The sequence below is a fragment of the Hydra viridissima genome, unplaced genomic scaffold (genome assembly GCF_058129835.1).
Source record: "Hydra viridissima isolate aposymbiotic clone 2 unplaced genomic scaffold, HvirCarnegie_v1 scaffold_16, whole genome shotgun sequence".
Lineage (NCBI taxonomy): Eukaryota > Metazoa > Cnidaria > Hydrozoa > Anthoathecata > Hydridae > Hydra > Hydra viridissima.
This window is the reverse complement of record NW_028324315.1, coordinates 9205290-9224129: the sequence shown is the minus strand read 5'-3', so window position 1 is coordinate 9224129 and position 18840 is coordinate 9205290. Positions and strand designations below refer to the sequence as shown.

Below are 18840 nucleotides of genomic sequence, written 5' to 3'. Positions count from 1 at the left end.
GTGATTATAAAATTAAAAAAAAAAGAAAATCGCAAATCTGAAAAATGTTTTATTCCCATTTAGAGCAAAACAGAAAGGATTGAAACTTTCGGAAATTTATCAAGTTTTTTTTAATCTGTTAAATGGAGATCAAAAATTAAGCAGTTAAAGGTTGAAAACGAAACCAAAACAGCATTAACGATTTACTTTAAACAAATGATTTTTTTCTAAGTATTTTGTAATATTTTTCTTGATTTAAAAATAGCTTCGATAATTAGAATTACAAAAATTTAATTAAGAGCAGTTATTACTTTTAAAACTTGGAAGACCGGAATCTGCAAATGTCTCAATTTCCTCGACAAACCTTGGAAAAAGATTTTACTTAAGACTTCAGCTCTTTATTATTTAAACTTCAGCATCCGAGAGACTGGAACGGAGCAAAAAACAGTACAAATAGAATACTATGTGATGTAAACAAAAAGATAATTTCGTATTCAAACGTCATTAAGCTTAGTTCAATGATAAGTGTAAAATTAAACAAGATAAAAAAAAGTTCTTACAAATGTAAATGAGTCGGAATGTTTTTTTATATTACGTAGTAAGAACTTTGTTAAGTATCATTTCAATTTATCTCTTCCTTTAAATTTTCTTTCCTTTAAATTTCTGTAAGAACTTCGTGTTTAACATTTTTAAATAATAATTTTTTTTTTTGTTTTACCGAGGTCTAGAATTAAACATTTTTCAGCTAAAAAACTTAACATTAAAAAAAAAACAACAATTTTTTTTTTGGTGTTCAAAGTATTGTAGAAAAAATTCAAAGTTTTGAAAAAACTTTTCTAAAAATTCAAAGGAACCACGAGCACTGAAAAAAAACAAACGATTTTCAACACGCACACACAATACAAAATTGAAAAAACATTTTTTTCAATAAAATTCTAATAAACACCAGTCACGTGGTGACAATAATATATCAATTTATCGTACATAAATAATGGCGTACGTTTTAAAGAACTACAACACATATAAATTAAGCGAAAATTGGGCACTTCAACATACACATCAAGCTTACTCATTATATATATATATATATATATATATATATATATATATATATATATATATATATATATATATATATATATATATATATATATATATATAAATATAAAGCAACCAAATAATTTTTTAACACGAGTAGGAAGTTACGAAGATGATTCTTACGCATAATCATCGAGACCCATATCAGGCATGAAAGGCGGTAAACCTCTTTCTTGGCGTAAAAAATTATGCCGCTTCTCTAATTGTTCTTTTTGCACAAGTTCAACTCGTTGAGCTTCTAAAATTTCGTCAACAGTAACCTCTTTTAAGCCACTGGTTTTCTCTTTAAATGAGTCCTTTACAAGAAATATATTAAAAAAATACAAAATATTTTTTTTAAACTTCAAAGAGTGTAAAAAAAAAAAATAATAAATAAAGGAACCCATTTTCCGATATAAAGTTTTAAATCAGCTATTATTAAAATATTATAAGAATACTATATATTATCAAGCCTTTACACGAAGGAACTTATGTAAACATTAACGAGATTATGTATATAGTATAGTGTGATATACATATATAAAACTAACTCAAACTCTAACGTTCGTGTTAAGGACTTACATCACAACACTTGAATTTTACAAAAACAAAAAAAAAAAAGCAAACCAATTCTCCCAACAACACGATATTGTCTCCACGGACGATAAAAACACCACGCGATATATCGCCATACTTGTTTCCAACGTGTATTCTCTCTATCGTGTTCTCAAGGACGAGATTGGCTATAAAAAAAAGATTGTCAACATTAAGAGTGGAGATTTTGCAAGAGTACTAGCAGTTTTCCTGTTTAGTAATTACTCCAATAAAATCTTGTATTAATCTATCCCTTGCTCTTGCTCTATTTGATTTAAGTTTTCCATTCAAATGAATCAACCGCGATTCTCTCATGTATTAAGGAGATCCAGTTGCACTGAACGCATTAAATTAGGCCTACTTACAATAAAGCCATAGCTTTAAAAATGAAGTTATTGATTTATCCAATGCCATCACTATTCGAGATTATCCTGTCTTTTCCTTTGTCACACTTCCCTGCTTTTTCTAGAGCTGTGATCATTTTCTGTTCCTCTGTAACAGATATATACCAAACACTTGATAAAATTTTGCTTGTTGCTTTTCTAAGTTCTTCATTTGGATATAGTGCTAATTGTTTGTTCAGAGTTAAATCATTTATAAAAACCATTTAGAGAGATGATTTCTCTAAATGATTTTTATAAATGATTAAACTCAGACACTACAGTCAGGCAAGTAAATCATGCTTAATGTTAAAAATTTAGTTGCTAATTTTCAGAAAGTTCTCCTTTGGTGAGCTTGAATCAGGCTTAAAAATATAAAATTTCAAACAGCTACTTAATTTAGCCATTATTTTTGCTCCTGGTGAAAGAATTTGCCCTTTTTTTTGCTTCTAAAACCTTCCATGTTGAGTTAATGACAAGTTAAACAATTCTTTGTAATACCTGGTTGAAATAATAGTAAATAAATAAACACAACTCTGTGCTGTTGTTTTGTAATTCTACAGATATATTAGGGTAATCTCTTCCACTTTTTTTTTTTTTTTTTTTTTTTGCAATATTGTGCAGACTCCATTCTGGTTACCAGTAATCTTTGATATTGTATCAAATAAGATTAATTCTTTTTGCAATATTCTACTTTAGAATTGAGCCATTTACTGCTTAAGCCTTGAATTCTCTAGTTCCTCTGAAATGCTAATAAACTTCCATCATAGCGCACATTTAAAGGAACATTTGGTTTGAATGATGTTAGCAGTTTATTTGTAATATCCTTTTGGTTTTTGAGCTTTACTTACCTTGAGTTTTTCACATAATAAAAAATAAATAGTAAGGTTTAACATTAATTAATCTTTCATGCAATAGTGATATATGTGTGTGTGTGTGTGTGTGTGTGTGTGTGTGTGTTGCAACTCCAGTGATTTTATGTGAAGCAGAATAGTACCAAAGTATGAAACCCAAAAAAAATTTTAATTAAAAAATACCTAAACCCTGGTCCTCAGTCCTGCACAGAAATATTGTTACTTACCACCTATATCCAACAATAATCAATTAAATTGTTTTTAAATATGCTTAAACTATTTAATACAACTTATTTGGGATGAATCAGAATCCTAAGTAACTAATTTCTTTTTTTTTTTTTCTTTTCAGAAACTAAAATGCTGCCTTTTCTAGAACTGAATTTCATTTCACAGTAATAGCAAGTTTAGACATTTTCTATTGCTCATTTATCAACCTCAACACTGGACTGAATTGAATCTTTAATTGTTCATTAATTTTATGAGCTGCTTTAACTATGTGATAACTGAATAATAATCATTTGTGCAAAAATGGCTACAAGGAGGGCTACTGAAAATATGATTTTTGGCCAGTGGATCTACCTCTGATCACCCCTGCCAACTGAGCTGGATGTTGGAAAGTGCTTTATGTTTCAAAAGTAGCAATGGATGATTGAAAATCTGACTGAAAAGGAACCTGATAAGAATGTTATTGCAGAAATTGTTTTGAAGAAAGTACAACAACAATAAAAGCTAGCAGGCATCCATACAATTTGCAAAGATTTAAGGGCCGTGTTACTAAAGTGTACATGAAACGCCTAATGCTGTAAAAAATACCATCTAAAAAATAATTCATGGATGCATCTCCAAAGACACCAAGTCCATTCTTTACTCAGAAAAGATAGGGTTGATTAAAGATTTTTTCTTTCTCTTTGAAGTTGCAGACGATAAGAACATTCTTAAACTTGAAGTGAAATTCCTTGAAGATCAATGTTCTGAGAGATGCATGGCAATAACTTCCACAAATGATAAAGATGAGGCAAGAGCAGCTCATGAGAAGAAAAGAGTTACTGCACTTTCATTAATACCAGAAAGCAATTATGATGATGATAAACCTGGAAAAAAACTTAGTGATAAAGACAAAGACCAGTCCAGCAAAATCTGCATGGTTTAGGTATTATCTGATTTCAGTTTTTTTTGGATTTAATATTTTTGTGCTTCACATGAAATCACTGGAGTTGCAACTTTCAAAAAAAAATTTTTATGAACGGCTACGATATATATATAGGCCATTGCTACTTAGAGCGCAATGCGCTCTATGCAGCCATATGCTACTCGGAGCGCAATACTTTTTACACATTCGCTAAATTTTTGTTTTTTTTTGTTTTAAATTCTTGTTGATGTTAACCCTATCCCTATCCCCATCCCTAACCCTTACCCTAATCGCCTATCTAACCAGCTTTATTGTGAAATATAAATCGCACTGTTATAATAAAATAATTGTGCATGCGTGTACAATATTGCGCTCTGAGCAGCTTATGGCTATGTAGTGCGCATTGTGCTCTACGAAGATACTTCGATATATAAATATAATGTTAATTTTTATATAAGTATTGTTAATTCTTTTTATGTCATACTTGGCATTAAATGAAATAAATGAAAACCTTTGTAAAAACTTTGATATAAAAAAATGTAAAATTACTCACCAAACTGATCAACACAACGCAACTCTCCAATTAAAGTACGCCCATCTCTGAGTACCACCAAAAGTCTCTCTAAATTTTAAACTGAACAATTTATGCAAAGAAGCAAAAAAACAAATCTTTTTTAATTTTTTTTTTTTTTTTTTTTAAATTTAAAACTCAAATTTTCACTAACTGTCAAGTTCTGTCAATAAGCTGGCAGTACGTGTCTTTAGATAATGCATAAACATTTCCATTTTCAAATTTTGTTTAATTAATGGTAACTTCACTCTGCTGATAAAATTAAAATAATACATTTGGGTAGTAGCACTAAGCAAGAAGAATTACTATAGAAAAAACTATAAAAAATCTTTATAAGTTTCAAAATTTTATGGTGAAATATTTGGTAACAACAAAAAAAAAAACAAATTTTTTTCAACTTTTTTTTTAAATCCAAAAAAATATCTATACAACTTTTGGTTTTTTACGTACGTTACTCTTTAAAATAGCTTTACTGCAAGGATTATCATTGTACTTCTTTCTTTTAATACGTGAATTGTTAAAGAAATGATCTTGAAGAAATACTTGTGCTGGATTGTTTGTATCATTCTTAAAAACATCTCCAATAACACAAGGCTTAATTTTACAATCAGAATGTTCACTACCATCATTTGATAAAGTGTCAGAGTCATCAGAAAAGGTAGTTTTCTTATTAAGTAAAACTGGTTCTGCAGATTTATTCATTTCACCCAAAATGATTTTATCAACAGAAACTTCCCTATCAACCTGCTGTAGCAATTCTTCATCAAGCTTTACAGGAACCAACGTCTTCGTTTTAGTTATTTTTTGTTGCTTGTTTCTTAGTTCTCGCATCAATTGAACACTTTTTTTCTTCTCTTTAATTTGATTAAGTAATTCACTTTGCTTTTGCCTTGCTTCTTCAGATTGTTTTTTACTTACCTTAAGGCTGATATCAAGCGGAGCCTCATCATCTGAACTCAGTGTTTCATCAGAAACACTTTTACAGTCTTTTAAAGTTTTATCATCCAAATTAACGTTTTTCTCTTCAAAACGAACCTTTTCTTCTTTTATATCCAAGGAGTTAACCTTTTGAGGAGTTTTGCTTTTTCTACTACGAGTTCTCATTTTTTTTCTACGAATGAAGTTTTGATTCATTACAAAACACATAAAATTTGTAAACTATTTCTTCTAATGAAAGAACAAGGATTCAAATCCAAACATTAACAGTAAAATGAAAACACAAAACTATAAACATAAACTGAAAAAAGATCTATTTAGGATATTGCTTTATTGGTCACTATATTAAAACTATATTAAAGGTACATCAAGTTTTTTCTTTGCTTCAGCTGACAACTTTGAATTCTTTCCTTGTTCAACATCTTTTTGAGTAACTTCATAACCCCAGTGTAGCAATGCTTGCCTAATTACTGGAGATATTGTATAATCATTAAAAACTGTGTTATTACGATTTATTTTATTAACCAGGTTAACTTTAAATCTTGCCAAAAATCGTTTCCAACGACCAATTTGGCGCAGATCATCATCTGTTCTACGACCAAGATAGAACCTACAATACCATTGGAACCACCCATAAGGATCTTGACTTTTTATCCAGCCTACCAAGAAAACCAAAAAAAAGAATATAGTGTGATACAACTCAAACTTTAAAATAACTTTGATGAAGTCATATATTATCTTTATTATATATGCTGATATTGTAAAAGAAACATAACAATTTTCATACAGTTTAAAGAATTTCTGACTATATATTTGTATTTAAATGTAATACAACATTTGACTTTCCATTTGAATTAAATAGGATCATTTTAAAAATTGTTTTTTTCAGATAACTACAAATAAAAATCCATGATCAAGAATGGATAACCAGTGAACCAATAGGCAAACCAATAGGCTAAGAAATAAAAGTACGGGTACCATTTTATGTGTTGATGAGGCATGAATGACTTCATCATTGTTATTAGTATCAAAAGGTGAGCTTTTTGATGTTTTAACAAGTTGCCAAAGCTTTAAAATGTTTAAGCACCAAATTTTAACAGCTATATCTACATATAGTGAATTATGACTCAGGGGCAATATGGTGCAGCTATGCTGCTAAACTTTTAAAGTATAAGGGATCGCAATAGGATTAAATAAGTGACTGTATAAGAAATTATCAATTTTTACATGTGATCGATTTTTACATGTAATTTTTACATGTAATCAAAACCTTCTATGTAATCGATAATGTCTTATACAGTCACTTATTAAAAATTGATAATGTCTTTATATCCTTTACATGTACTTCCACGCTTATGTACCTATAACTGAAACTATATAACTTTAAAACAAATATATAATATAATATAACATAATATTATAAAATAAACCTGAAGCCTCCCACTCTTCAAGAGATAAACCACATTTAACTTTATATTTATTTGCTATTTTGTCATAAGTAGGGTTTGCAACATGCAAACTTGGTTTCAAACCTTCAAACCAGTCTTCTGGAAATTCTTTCCACACATCTGTATAGGATTGATTTGTAACACCAGACCTTATTGGTCGAAAATATCCACCACCAAAAGCACCTGCTTGTAAAACCTCTTTTGGAGTACAATTAGGTAAGAAATCTTCATGATCAGGAAAACACAATTCACCTAAAGAAATTTTAACAGTTTATGTCAATCATTTAGCAACATCATGTTTGAGTATAAGTTTTTAAAATTCTAGAAAAAATTTTAGTACTTTGGGAAAGAAAATGAAAATCTAATTTGACAAAGAACAAATTTTAACTTTTTCTATCTAAAAAATCTGTATCATCGTTTGCAGTTTAGAAACTGGAATAAATAGATTCTCTTCTTTTTACAACAAAAAGTTCTTTCTTATATTTGTTATAACAATAAAATGTTAGCCTCTTTTATTGTTGAAATAAAACAACAAATATTAGTAACTTTTTCTGAAAAAAAAGCATGTTCTTTATTACACACACACACACACACACACACACACACACACACACACACACACACACACACACACACACACACACACACACACACACACACACACACACACACACACACACACACACACACACACACACACACACATTCTTACAACTGAAATCATTTGTATTAGATAAATTATCTTTTTATGATTTGATTTTTTTTTAAAGTATGTGAACGTACCATTCTTATTTCGACTAACTTCTTCTTTTTTCTGTTTTTTTGTTCCTGATGAGTTTTGTTTCTCAAGATTTACATCACTTTGTAAATTTTTTGATTTTCTTTTAGAAGATCCTAATTTACTCATTGTTTGATAAGTAATCTCTTTCGTGCCCTCTTTCTTGATATACAAATTTATCAAAGACCGACAGATCACTGAGAGAGCCACGCTGTTAAATCTATGTAAAATTACATTCTACTCTTTGTTCACTGCTTGTGTAATTAAAAAATTCATAAAATAAACTCTATCTAACCATTATATCACATAAAAAAACATAAATATGTAATCATGCAACAAATCTAAAAATTATGCTTTGAAACAGAAACTTAAAACCAACTAAGTAGAAAATTACAAATGGTTGATTAAGAAATCCCAGGGGAAGGGGGGGGGGGGGGGGGATTAGGGTTTAATAGTAAGAATATATATTTTTGAAGAGCCGAGAAGGTTGAATTGGACGATTAGGCGTAGAGAAATCGAAAAACCGACTATCCTTATTTTATGATTTTGCATCAATAGTAAACATTTCTCTTAGATGATATCCAAAAAACTTTAGCATGTGTACTTTCTGAGGTACTGGATGTCAAATTTGAAAACGGACATAAAAAATCTCCACTTTGTTGATCAGCAACTTTTTTTACTCGCAATTCCTTTTTTAAATTTTAGCTTTTAAGTCATGTTTAGGGTGTCTATACAAACAAATTCCGAAGCATAATCCGGCGCCAATTTGCGCCATTTGAAAAAACTACGAATTGAAAATTTTTGGTCCTTCTTTTTTAATATTCACTTTTTTAATATATCGAAATTCTAAGATTCTTTTTAAAAATTTTTCTCCTGTTTGCTTTTAAGTAATTCATTACTTATGCTATACAAGTGTTAAGCATGTTTTTGTATTATTCAATTACATGAACTATATAGTTATATTAATTATGATAATATAATTAAATAAGGATAACATAATTATATTAATGAGATTTTTTGTTACCTGCAGTTAATTTACCTATTCCTATTAAGTTTTGATTAAATTTACAATTTCTATTTATAGAAGCATTGTTTAAACAAACATACCAAAAAATTGCATAATAAAAATGAATAAACTTAAAAAAATATTTTTTAATTCATTTTATATGGATCACCCGCTGAAACAAATTCAGTTTTTTTTATTTTTTTATTTTTTTGTTATAAAGTTCAAATTATTATCAAGATTTTAATCTTTGGAGTCATGATTCTTGCTGTAATCATTTTCAAGATAATATCATTTCTTTTAAATCAGCAAAAAGGTAAAACTTTTTGAAAATTAGGAAGTAAAATGTTGAAAAGTGTTTATTAACAACATGTTTTGATTATCAGCCCCAAAAAACTCCAAAAAAAAAACAAAAAAGTTATGAAAATACTTTTGTCTTGCTTACTTGTACGAAAATACTTTTGTCTTGCTTACTTGTACGAAAATTGGTGGTTGTAAGCACAGTGAATCATTTTTCCCTGTAAAATGATTCACTGTGGATCTTTTAGTTGTGAGACTGAAATGAAACCTGCAACTCAATATTGAGCAAAAACTGCTGCTGTGCAGTCCATAAAATCCTCAGTACTAATAAAAATCATAGCTTAAGAAGAAAATTATTAATTACATTGCATATATAAATAAATCTAATTAGTGTCTGCTGCATCGAATCCACCAGATATGTCATGTAAGCGCGGAATTTTGGAAAGATTTCAACTAAAGACCATAATTTCACCAGTATTGCTGGAAATAAAGTTTGTTTTTAAACAGCTTCTACTATTTGTCTTAACCTAGAACAGGTTTTGAGGGTATAGTCCTCAGAGAGTTCAGTCCAGACCTTGGAAACTGTCTTTTTTATGGAAATCAGACTTGAATGTGGTCTTCTCAATCAACTTTAGCTCACTCTGAGAAATCTAGTGAGTTAAGGTCTGTGAAGCAAGGAGTTAGAAAGATTACTTTCAGCCATGTAAAGATCTTCTTTAAACAATGGCAAGGAGCTTCATGTTGACTAAAAACAATTTTGGAAAAATAATTAGCCTTGAATTAAGCGAGAGCTTTGGTTTCCAAGATATTGACAAAACTTGCTTAAGCGTAAAAGACGTTTTTGCTTCATTATATGTTACCAGCACAACCACCATGATCAGGCTAGGGTGTGGCCAGCTCTTCTGATTTGTCCTGAGACGTCCTTTTGAGATTGCTTGGAGATCTATCATTTCATATGAAAATTCTCTCATCTGACTTACTTAAAATAACAGCACTTTTTGTCTACTATTTAAAAAATGGTCATCTTACATTGGTTAAACCTGGAGGACTTTAAAGTTGCAGTAAATAGCTGGTTTGTCCAAGCTCATAGCATTCTTACAATCCATTTAATAAATACTCACAGACCTTTTTGTAAATTATTATAGACTTATAAATTTGAACTATTCAAATACCCATTCATTATTCAAACTATTATTAATTCATTATTTATTTTTCGTTGATCATTTCATTTGTACAGATATTAGTTATATTGTATTTATGTGTAAAATGTAACGTGAAAACAAAATTAAAACGAAACATTTTCACCAAAACGTAACAAAGCAAAATAATCTGCCGCACTATTTAACAAGTTTTAACGCCTCATTGATTAATGATTATTCTACAAAAAAAAAACGATTTAAGCAAAAATAGTTATAAACTCTAATAGTTATTATTTACAGGTTATTACAGTAATTGCTCGAATCGTAATTAGGAAGGTCAGTTACTGTAACTATGTTAAGTATGTTGGTCTGTAAGTTATTGATTGGAACGGCGTACATTTTTTAAATTACTAAAATAAAAATTCAAAAAATGTACGTTGCAAATTGACCAAATTTTCAGAAAATTTATTTTTTCTGAAAAACCGATATTCAAATTTGATATAAAGCTTTGATATCAAGGTGTTATTTTTCAGGTTGTCTCAGGGGAGTAAAAACGATCCAATTCGATAATAGCTTTGTAATCATGATATCTACTGAGCCTTCTTGTTCTGCTATAAAAAAAGATTTAATCAGTTTTGTATAACTTCACAACTTCTTAAGCAGAATCGAATAATATTGATCAGACGCTTAGGTGTACTTACGGCACATTATAGATATTATTACTTACACTTAAAAAAAAAAAATATGAATAATAAAAAATGTTTTGGGGCATCAGTTAGGAACGACTAGGATGGTGGGACTTCAACTCCGGCAACGTCATTGGTCGAAGTTAAAATGGATCGTTAATAAGGTTGCTCGAAAGGGTTCAAGTCAGACAATCAATTTCAGATATCCAAGAAAATTACCATTTTTGCCAACTTAAATTTTACCAAGAAGTGGATAAGACATCTTTTTACCTCAGAAAAGCTTCAATCTTAATTTTTAGGAAGCAATAAAATAATTTACTGGAAATCCGGTTAAAACTATGAACGGATGGTTTGTAAACGGACGGAACGACCAAACCTTTTCGCTTAATTGTAACTAGAATAGATATAGCAAACCAAATGACCGAGGAGTTTCAATTAAACTGCTCCATAAATAGTGACTATTGATTTCTAAACCTTAGAACTTCATTATTGCATAGATAAATGGGGTTTGCACTGCGTCCCTTTCCTTTTTTATTGTAAGTTTGATTTGAAAGTTTGAACTGAATGCCGAGGCATTGTCCAATCAGCGTAGACCACGAAAATTTGCAATTTTTAGAGCTAACTATTTAGCTGAGTAGGCATTTTTAAAACATTTTTATTGGTTAAAAAATTTACCAAAACAAAGTTTCACTTTTTGCCATGTATTGAAATCCACACAAGCATCTAGAATATACTACATGTTGTTGGGGGAGAAATCTCATTTCCCTTTTAGCTAAACTGATCCTAAGAGAATATTATTTATAAAAGGTTCCAGTAATGTGGACTGAAAATTCAAGTTTTTATAGAATATTCTCATGTCTTTCTGTCCTTTTCATGACTTTAGATACAGATGGCTTGCAAGGTAATGAAATGTTGTAAGGTTTTAGTTCTGCAATTGTAGTCTTGCCTACCTTTTTGTAGTTCTATTGCAATACCGTCGTAGCTTTATAAATCCTTGATTTTGTTAATCATTAACTCTGTAGTTGTACAAAAATAAAGAAAAAAGCCTTTTGCAATTTCTTTCACACACATTGGTTTTGATAAGGAATTCATTTGCCAGTTTAATTATCTTGTAACAGTTAATTACAGAAATTCTTTTACATTTACGAGAAATATATATAAAAAAATTGAATGGATCAACCTTTCATACACTTTATAACATGGTAAAAAGTGTAGAAAAAGTTAACCATTTTGCTATTGTGTTTGTGTGTGTGTGTTTGTATGCATGCATGCATGCATGTATGAATGTATGTATACATGTATGAATGTATGTATACATGTATGTATGTATACATGTATGTATGTATGTATGTATGTATGTATGTATGTATGTATGTATGTATGTATGTATGTATGTATGTATGTATGTATGTATGTATGTATGTATGTATGTATGTATGTATGTATGTATGTATGTATGTATGTATTTGTGTGTGTTTCTACTATTTGTGTGTGTTTCTATAAAGCTATATTTGATTTAACATTTGTTACAACCTTTATTAGGTGCTAAGGGTGATGCTTCAGCAAGTGTTGACCATCATCTTGAAATGGGTAAAAAATTGTTAGCAGCAGGTCAATTAACTGAAGCTTTGTCACATTATCATTCAGCAATAGGTATGAAAAATGCTTTTACATTTTAACAATATTAATGGAGTTTTTTTTTCAGACTTAAATATTATTTTTTCAACATTAAGATTAAACTATTACATTACTTTAGAGGGTGATCCATCAAACTACATGACTTACTTTAAACGTGCTGCAGTTCTTTTGGCTTTAGGAAGATCAAAATCTGCTCTTCCTGATTTGGATAAAACAATTGAACTTAGACCAGATTTTCTTAGTGTATATATTCCACTTATCTTCTTTGCTTGTTTAATAAACTTGAAATTTGACTGTTGTTATATATAATATATCATAGTGATTTAGTTTAATTTTAAGTATGCTTTTTTAAGCTGCATGGTTTTCTCAGTGAAAATATTTGAAAGAGGTGCTATCTAACTATCTCATTGAAGTATTATAAAATGTTAATTTTTGCTTTATTATTTTTACCAAGGCTCGATTACAAAGAGCAAGTATTCTTTTAAAGCATGGCAAGTTTGATGAAGCAAAGAATGACTACCTATATGTGGTTAGTTCTTAGTTTACCCTTAATTTTACTTTTATATATTATGTTGTTAATGCTATGTACAAGCTTATATACCTTTTAAAATTTCTTAGGTAGGACAAGACCCTTCAAATACAGAAGCTACACAAGGTGTAAGTAAAACTGTTTTTTTGTTTGTTTTTGTTTTGTATTTTTTAAAAAAAATTAATATCTTAAAAAAAAAAAAAAAAAAAAAAAAAATTTTTATAGAGAGAGAGAAAAAAGATTTTTTCAAATTTTCTGCTGTTGTTTTTTAGTTATCAGTTATTGAGCCAGTTCATGAGAAAGTAAAGATGGCAGAGGAGTTATTCAAACACCATCAATGGCATAGTGTTTTAAGCTATCTTGAAAATCCTATAGAGGTATAGGCATTTTTACTTTGAAACTTTTAATTGTTTGTTGCAATTATCTTAAAACCAATTAAGCTGCTTTAGCAATTCGTACTAATTTAACCACTGTCAAATTTATACAAACACTTAATCACTGTGGCAGTGATAGTTGTTCAAGTAATTTATTAGACTGTGATTGAATTGTTAGCAATACCAAACTGGCAGTGATTGGCTTGAGAGAAAGTGGCAGTAGTTGAAATAATAGCAACCAGAATCTACTTTTTGCAACAACTTTAGTTTTGTTAAAAAAATAAAAATTTATGTTGTTTGGTAAGTTTTTAAAAGTTTTTATTATTATTGCTTTTATGAGTTAGGTATGTCCTTGGGATTTTCATTTAAGAGAAATGCGAGCCATAAGCAATGAACATATAGGAGATTATTTAAAAGCCATCCAAGATTATCGGTAAAACTTACATCAGTAACTTTCTAAATTTCTTCTTTCTTTTTTTTAAATAATATTAAAAGTTAAATAATTTGTAACAAAGTTTAACCTTGGTCACACTTACCATACTGCTTGATTTTGATGTTCCTATCAGAGTTTTTAAAGGGGTTTTAAGAATATTTTAAAAATATATCATACCTTCTGTTGAAATTTTTTGTATTTAATTAATGTTCACTTTTTTTTTTAATTTTTATGTATTTAATTTATCGTTTTGTTTTAGTATTACAACAAAATTAAAGAGTGACCACACTGATGGACATCTAAAAGTTGCAGAGCTGTACTATTTAATTGGAGAAGGTGAAGATTCTTTAAAGTAAGTTTTAAAAATGTTTTTTTTTTTTTGAAAGTTTTAACAAAAAAAAACTTCTTTATGAAATTCTTATCAAAATTTGTTTTTAAAAAAATCATTTTAGAGAAAGCAGAGAATGCCTTAAACTTGATCAAGACCATAAAAAATGTCACCAACATTATAAGGTAAATTTTGATTGTAAGGAAGATTTTTGTGAAAAGAATCTCCTGTTATTAACTCTTTTGTCAGCCATTTTGTCGATTATAAAGTTGTACAAGCACCAACAGTGCAGCAAAGATCTTTAAATTTAAATGAAAAAAGTTTTGTAACTCAATCCATCAAAGTTTGGTTGTTTGATAATTTTAATAAAAAGAAAATGTAAAATGAAAAAGAAAAAAAAAAAATGTTCACAACTGAGAATTTCTTTTAAAAAACTTCCAATACTTTTGAAGGTTTAAGTCAATCACTTAGTTTCTGTTATTAATTTTAATTTTCTGTTATTTGTAGAAAGTTAAGAAACTGGTGAAGTTTTTTCAAGATGCTCAAAAATATATGGATGAAGGAAAGTAAGTTACAGGGAGGGGGGGTCTTTTATTAATTTTCTTTTTTTTTTTTTTTTTTTTTTTTTTTTTTTTTTTTTTTTTTTTTTTTTTTTTCAGAAAAAGATTTATCTACTTTGTTAAGTTACTTTTTCTTAAATATTAAATTTTCTCAAATATTAATTTTTCTTAAATATTAAATTTTCTTGAATATTAAATTTTCTTAAATTTTGGGCTTCAATAAGAGTTAGAAAAATTAAAATTTTTTTTTACTGATCATTGAGACCTTAAATTGTTTACATTTTATTTTTATATTTTTGTAATTTTATTTTTGTATTTTATTTTTGTATTTTGTTCTCGTATTTTATTTATATATATATTTTTTAGTTTTATAAATTTGATTCAAAAGGAAACAAAAAATAAATTTTTTGGATAGTTAATTCCATGTACAAATTCTGATTTGAATGGTTGAGTCACAAAACAATTTAAAAGCATTTAGAAAGATTTTTTTTTTTTTTAGTTATAATGATGCTCTACTAAAGTTGATGGCTGCTCTCAAAATGGAAAGTTCAAATAGTAAATTCATTGTTAATGCAAAAGAAAAAATGTGTCATTCATATGTTAAGGTAGAAAGTTATTGTTATCCAAATGTTTTTGTAAATTATGTAAAAGATTAAGTCTTGATACTAAATCACTTGCAGTTCTATGAGTTTATTTTGTTTGTTTTTAATAAATCATGTTTATTAGTTTTTACTCATTTCTAAATCATGTTGCGTTTCAATTTAAATTAACGATTATTTAAATTTACAAAAACGTATCCTTTATATTGTGTTTAAAAATAGGAATGATTCAGATGTTAAAAATAAGAATGGTTTATATGTTTATATAAATCTTTATTTTTTTTTTTGTATGTCTTAATTTATGTTTCTTTAACTGGATAGATTAAAAATGCCAAAGATGCAATTAGAGTTTGTACTGAAACATTAGAAATTGAACCGCAAAATGCAAATGCTATGTGTGATAGAGCTGAAGCTTATTTACTGGAAGACAAACTGGAAGATGGTAATTTAATCTGAATTGTTTCCTTTCATCAATTATAAATTTGTTAATATTTTTTTTCTGAATTTTTTCAAATTTTATTTTAATTGATTTTAACAAAATTTTTGTGTATTTAATAAAATATTTAAGTATTTTAAATATTTTAAATATTTTGAATAGTAGATAATTAGTAACTAAATATTGAATTTATTATTTCATAGCATTGAAAGATTTCCAAAATGCAAAAGAAATAAATAATGATCTAAATAGAGTAAGGTTTTCTTTGAATATAGTTTCTTTTTTTCTAAATGTAATGTTATAATAATTCTGTTAGACATTTACAATGTTAAACAGGCATCCAATCCTAATTAAAAGATACGGAACCTGTCTTTTGATATCGATCATTTACACATGAGTGTTTGCTTGAAGTCATAATAAAATGACTGAAGTAGTTATAAAAACTTATTCTCAGATGATTTCTAAACTCTACGTGTCATGCTCATAACATTGATTATGATGAGTTTACTGTTTAATAAACTCCACTGCTCTTTTAACAATCAGATCTCACAGTGGAAAAGATAATGTCAAGTTTGGTCTGCTCTTCACAGGGTTTAGTTAAGCAACTAATCTCAAGTAACTAAGCAACTAAGCTGAAGTGTTTATAACAGATTTGTTAGCTATTAATGAAGTGTAAAGTAGTTTTGTACTTCAAACTTCAGGCTTTAAGTAGCACTTCAATTTTCAGACTTTATTATTAAAAAGACTTTAAGTAGCTTTTACACTTCATTAGTAGTTTCAGTGTTACTGTTTCCACCTTTGCATTAATTGCATTTTTTTAAAAGATAAATTAAAACTGCATTAAATAAGACAAAAATATAAGTAAAAATATTAGACAGGTTAAAAAACTCAGTTAAATGTACAACATTATTAAAATGAATTGCTCATTCAACATACTCATTATATATTTGCTACCCCCTTTAGGCTAGAGAAGGTATCGATAAAGTTAACAAACTCATAAAACAGTCAAAGAAAAGAGATTACTATAAAATTTTAGGCGTTAGCAGGTAAATTTCTATTGAATAAGCTTTCATAATTAGCAAGTTTGTACCAAATAGCTCATCAATGGCGTGAAATAAATTTTCAAATGATTGATCTGATTATTTTGATTGATCAGTTTTTCAATACAAATCGGCCTTTACATTTTTTTTTTCTCTTTTGTCTTTTGTAGGTCTGCAAGTAAAGCAGAAGTTCTTAAAAAATTCCGTAAATTAGCATCGAAATGGCACCCAGACAAGTATGACGGCCCTGACAAAGAAAAGGCTGCCAAAAAATTTATAGATTTAGCTCATGCTAAAGAAGTTTTATCCGACCCAGGTTCATACTTTACTTAAGATTAAGATTGCAAATTTGTACTTAATTTTTTAGTGACAAGAAACAAAAGCTTCAGATGTGTTTTTCATGCTACACCATTACGCTTCAATAAATCTTTTGTTTAGAAAAACGCGCAAAATACGATCAAGGTGAAGATCCTCTTGACCCAGAAGCCCAACAAGGTGGTGGCGGACATAACCCCTTCAGTGGATTTCATGGCGGGTTTGGTGAAGGATTTAACTTCAAGTTTCACTTTAACTAATGGACACGAACAGTGTTTTGGTCTCAGAAAGTTGATTTCAAAGACCTTTTCCTGATTTTTAAGTTGTCTTCAGAGTACTTTCTACTGACAGCTGGTAGATTGTAGGAAGCTTGACGACTTGAAAAATATACAATGTGCATGTGACATCGTTTATACCTTCAAAACATTATATTTATGTTTATAGGCATACAGATAAAGACTTACAAACTTTTCTGTTTACTTGTTACTTTTTTTTATGCTTTGTTGTGTGGGTTTGATCTAAAACGAGAATGCATTAATTTATAAAATGTTTAATAGAAACTGCCAAAAGTGAAATTTACGCAAACAAAATGGTTTGTTTTATGCAGCCAACGAACGTTTTTAAAAGAATTCTTTAAACTACTAAACATAATTTAGAATGAAAGGGAATTTTGGAATTTTACAATCCGACGTTTTGCTGTTATAAGTAATAAATCTTAAGGATAAAATGTGAAATATATTCATCTCAAGATATTGGTATGGGCAGAAAATTTTAAAATGCTTCTGAATCCAATGACTGTACTAACAAGGAATATGAAAAACAATATGGTTGGACGAATAAGTATCTTAGTTAGGGGCCTTCCTTGCATTATGTCACGTTATTTTGATCATATTTGCTCTCTCTCCTCCCCCTTGAAGTAAATCATAATGCTTTTCCCCAGCCCTCCCACTTCTTTAAAGTACGTAAAAAATCTCCAACCACCCTTCCCTTTAACAAACTTCCGTTTAAATTAAAGTTAACGTTTAAGTTGTATTTTATTTTACACAATAGTTGTACGTAGGTTGTATTAGGTTATTTAAAAAAGATCAAGATCAGTTCTATGTCAACATAAAAAATGTTCAGCTGTCTCCTTTTTTCGGGATCTGTGTAAGGTGAGCATAAGTGCTCGTCTAGAGCATGACTTATGAGTTGGGTTGCCATAACAATTCCAAGAGTAAACTTTGGAAAATTTAAGTCTTCAGTTAAAAATAAGTGATCAGCACACACTAGCGCTACAGCGACCTCTTTGGGATTAAAAACACTTAAAATATTTTTTTAAATAGTGTACATGGAGGTACTTAAAGATCGGCTCTTTCTAGATATAAAAACTTTTTAACAAACTGATTTGATTTGTTCAAGAAATCACTTAAGGATTGTCTCGCCTGTAAGAGTTTGATCTTTACATGGTCGTTTTAATCTTTGCTTGTCAGTCGCATGATTGTGCTGCTAATTATCAAAACAGTTTTTACAATTCTACGAGGCTGCATTCAGTATTAAGCGGATCAACAAATGACTTAACAGTTAGGGGTGAAATGCGGAGCAAGTTCGAGTGCACAAGTAGAATAGTTTTAAAGGTGGAAACTTCGAATAGCTTAATAGGAAAATGTAAAATTCAAAATAAGTTTGATATTTCCACTGAAAGAATGTTAACGCCGTGTCATCTAGAACGACCCGT

The 18840-nt window shown here is 28.9% G+C and overlaps 3 protein-coding genes across 4 annotated transcripts; 1 reads left to right on the top strand and 2 right to left on the bottom strand.

The window, feature by feature from the left end:
* Window positions 1-1150: 1150 nt before the first annotated feature.
* On the bottom strand, window positions 1151-4896 carry LOC149877981 (U6 snRNA-associated Sm-like protein LSm1). Its single transcript, XM_090074144.1, has 4 exons — window positions 4739-4896; window positions 4567-4635; window positions 1684-1799; window positions 1151-1373 (listed from the first exon to the last, which is right to left on the bottom strand). The coding sequence occupies exons 1-4, from the start codon at window positions 4857-4859 to the stop codon at window positions 1197-1199; spliced, it is 483 nt and encodes a 160-aa protein (XP_089930270.1). The 5' UTR covers window positions 4860-4896; the 3' UTR covers window positions 1151-1196.
* A 921-nt stretch (window positions 4897-5817) lies between these two features.
* On the bottom strand, window positions 5818-8125 carry LOC149877980 (uncharacterized). Its single transcript, XM_090074137.1, has 3 exons — window positions 7752-8125; window positions 6951-7220; window positions 5818-6179 (listed from the first exon to the last, which is right to left on the bottom strand). Exons 1-3 carry the CDS (start codon window positions 7873-7875, stop codon window positions 5872-5874), a joined length of 702 nt encoding a protein of 233 aa, XP_089930263.1. The 5' UTR covers window positions 7876-8125; the 3' UTR covers window positions 5818-5871.
* Window positions 8126-11562: 3437 nt separating this feature from the next.
* On the top strand, window positions 11563-17716 carry LOC145194765 (dnaJ homolog subfamily C member 3-like). 2 transcript variants are annotated; one of them, XM_090074127.1, is made up of 16 exons: window positions 11563-11775; window positions 12417-12527; window positions 12631-12755; window positions 12967-13041; window positions 13131-13169; window positions 13314-13418; window positions 13760-13848; window positions 14108-14200; window positions 14301-14361; window positions 14684-14742; window positions 15236-15341; window positions 15657-15777; window positions 15975-16024; window positions 16735-16817; window positions 16982-17127; window positions 17250-17716. In XM_090074127.1, the coding sequence occupies exons 1-16, from the start codon at window positions 11691-11693 to the stop codon at window positions 17384-17386; spliced, it is 1485 nt and encodes a 494-aa protein (XP_089930253.1). In that variant the 5' UTR covers window positions 11563-11690; the 3' UTR covers window positions 17387-17716. The 2 variants fall into 2 exon arrangements, with proteins under 2 accessions (XP_089930253.1, XP_089930254.1); XM_090074128.1 differs by having other exon boundaries at window positions 15975-16029; window positions 16740-16817.
* Window positions 17717-18840: the final 1124 nt, after the last annotated feature.

What these genes read in the sequence shown, in the direction of transcription:
- LOC149877980 (XM_090074137.1), bottom strand. Translation starts at nt 7,875, where the DNA reads ATGAGTAAATTAGGATCTTCTAAAAGAAAATCAAAAAATTTACAAAGT. An exon ending in AGTTAGTCGAAATAAGAATG is followed by an intron (nt 7,221 to 7,751) that starts GTACGTTCACAT and finishes AAATTTCTTTAG; the next exon opens with GTGAATTGTGTTTTCCTGAT. An exon ending in TGAAGAGTGGGAGGCTTCAG is followed by an intron (nt 6,180 to 6,950) that starts GTTTATTTTATA and finishes TTTTCTTGGTAG; the next exon opens with GCTGGATAAAAAGTCAAGAT.
- LOC145194765 (XM_090074127.1), top strand. Translation starts at nt 11,691, where the DNA reads ATGTGGACTGAAAATTCAAGTTTTTATAGAATATTCTCATGTCTTTCT. An exon ending in AGAATGACTACCTATATGTG is followed by an intron (nt 13,042 to 13,130) that starts GTTAGTTCTTAG and finishes AAAATTTCTTAG; the next exon opens with GTAGGACAAGACCCTTCAAA. An exon ending in AGAAGTTTTATCCGACCCAG is followed by an intron (nt 17,128 to 17,249) that starts GTTCATACTTTA and finishes TCTTTTGTTTAG; the next exon opens with AAAAACGCGCAAAATACGAT.
- LOC149877981 (XM_090074144.1), bottom strand. Translation starts at nt 4,859, where the DNA reads ATGTATTATTTTAATTTTATCAGCAGAGTGAAGTTACCATTAATTAAA. An exon ending in CTTATTGACAGAACTTGACA is followed by an intron (nt 4,636 to 4,738) that starts GTTAGTGAAAAT and finishes TTTAAAATTTAG; the next exon opens with AGAGACTTTTGGTGGTACTC. An exon ending in TCGTGTTGTTGGGAGAATTG is followed by an intron (nt 1,374 to 1,683) that starts GTTTGCTTTTTT and finishes TTTCTTGTAAAG; the next exon opens with GACTCATTTAAAGAGAAAAC.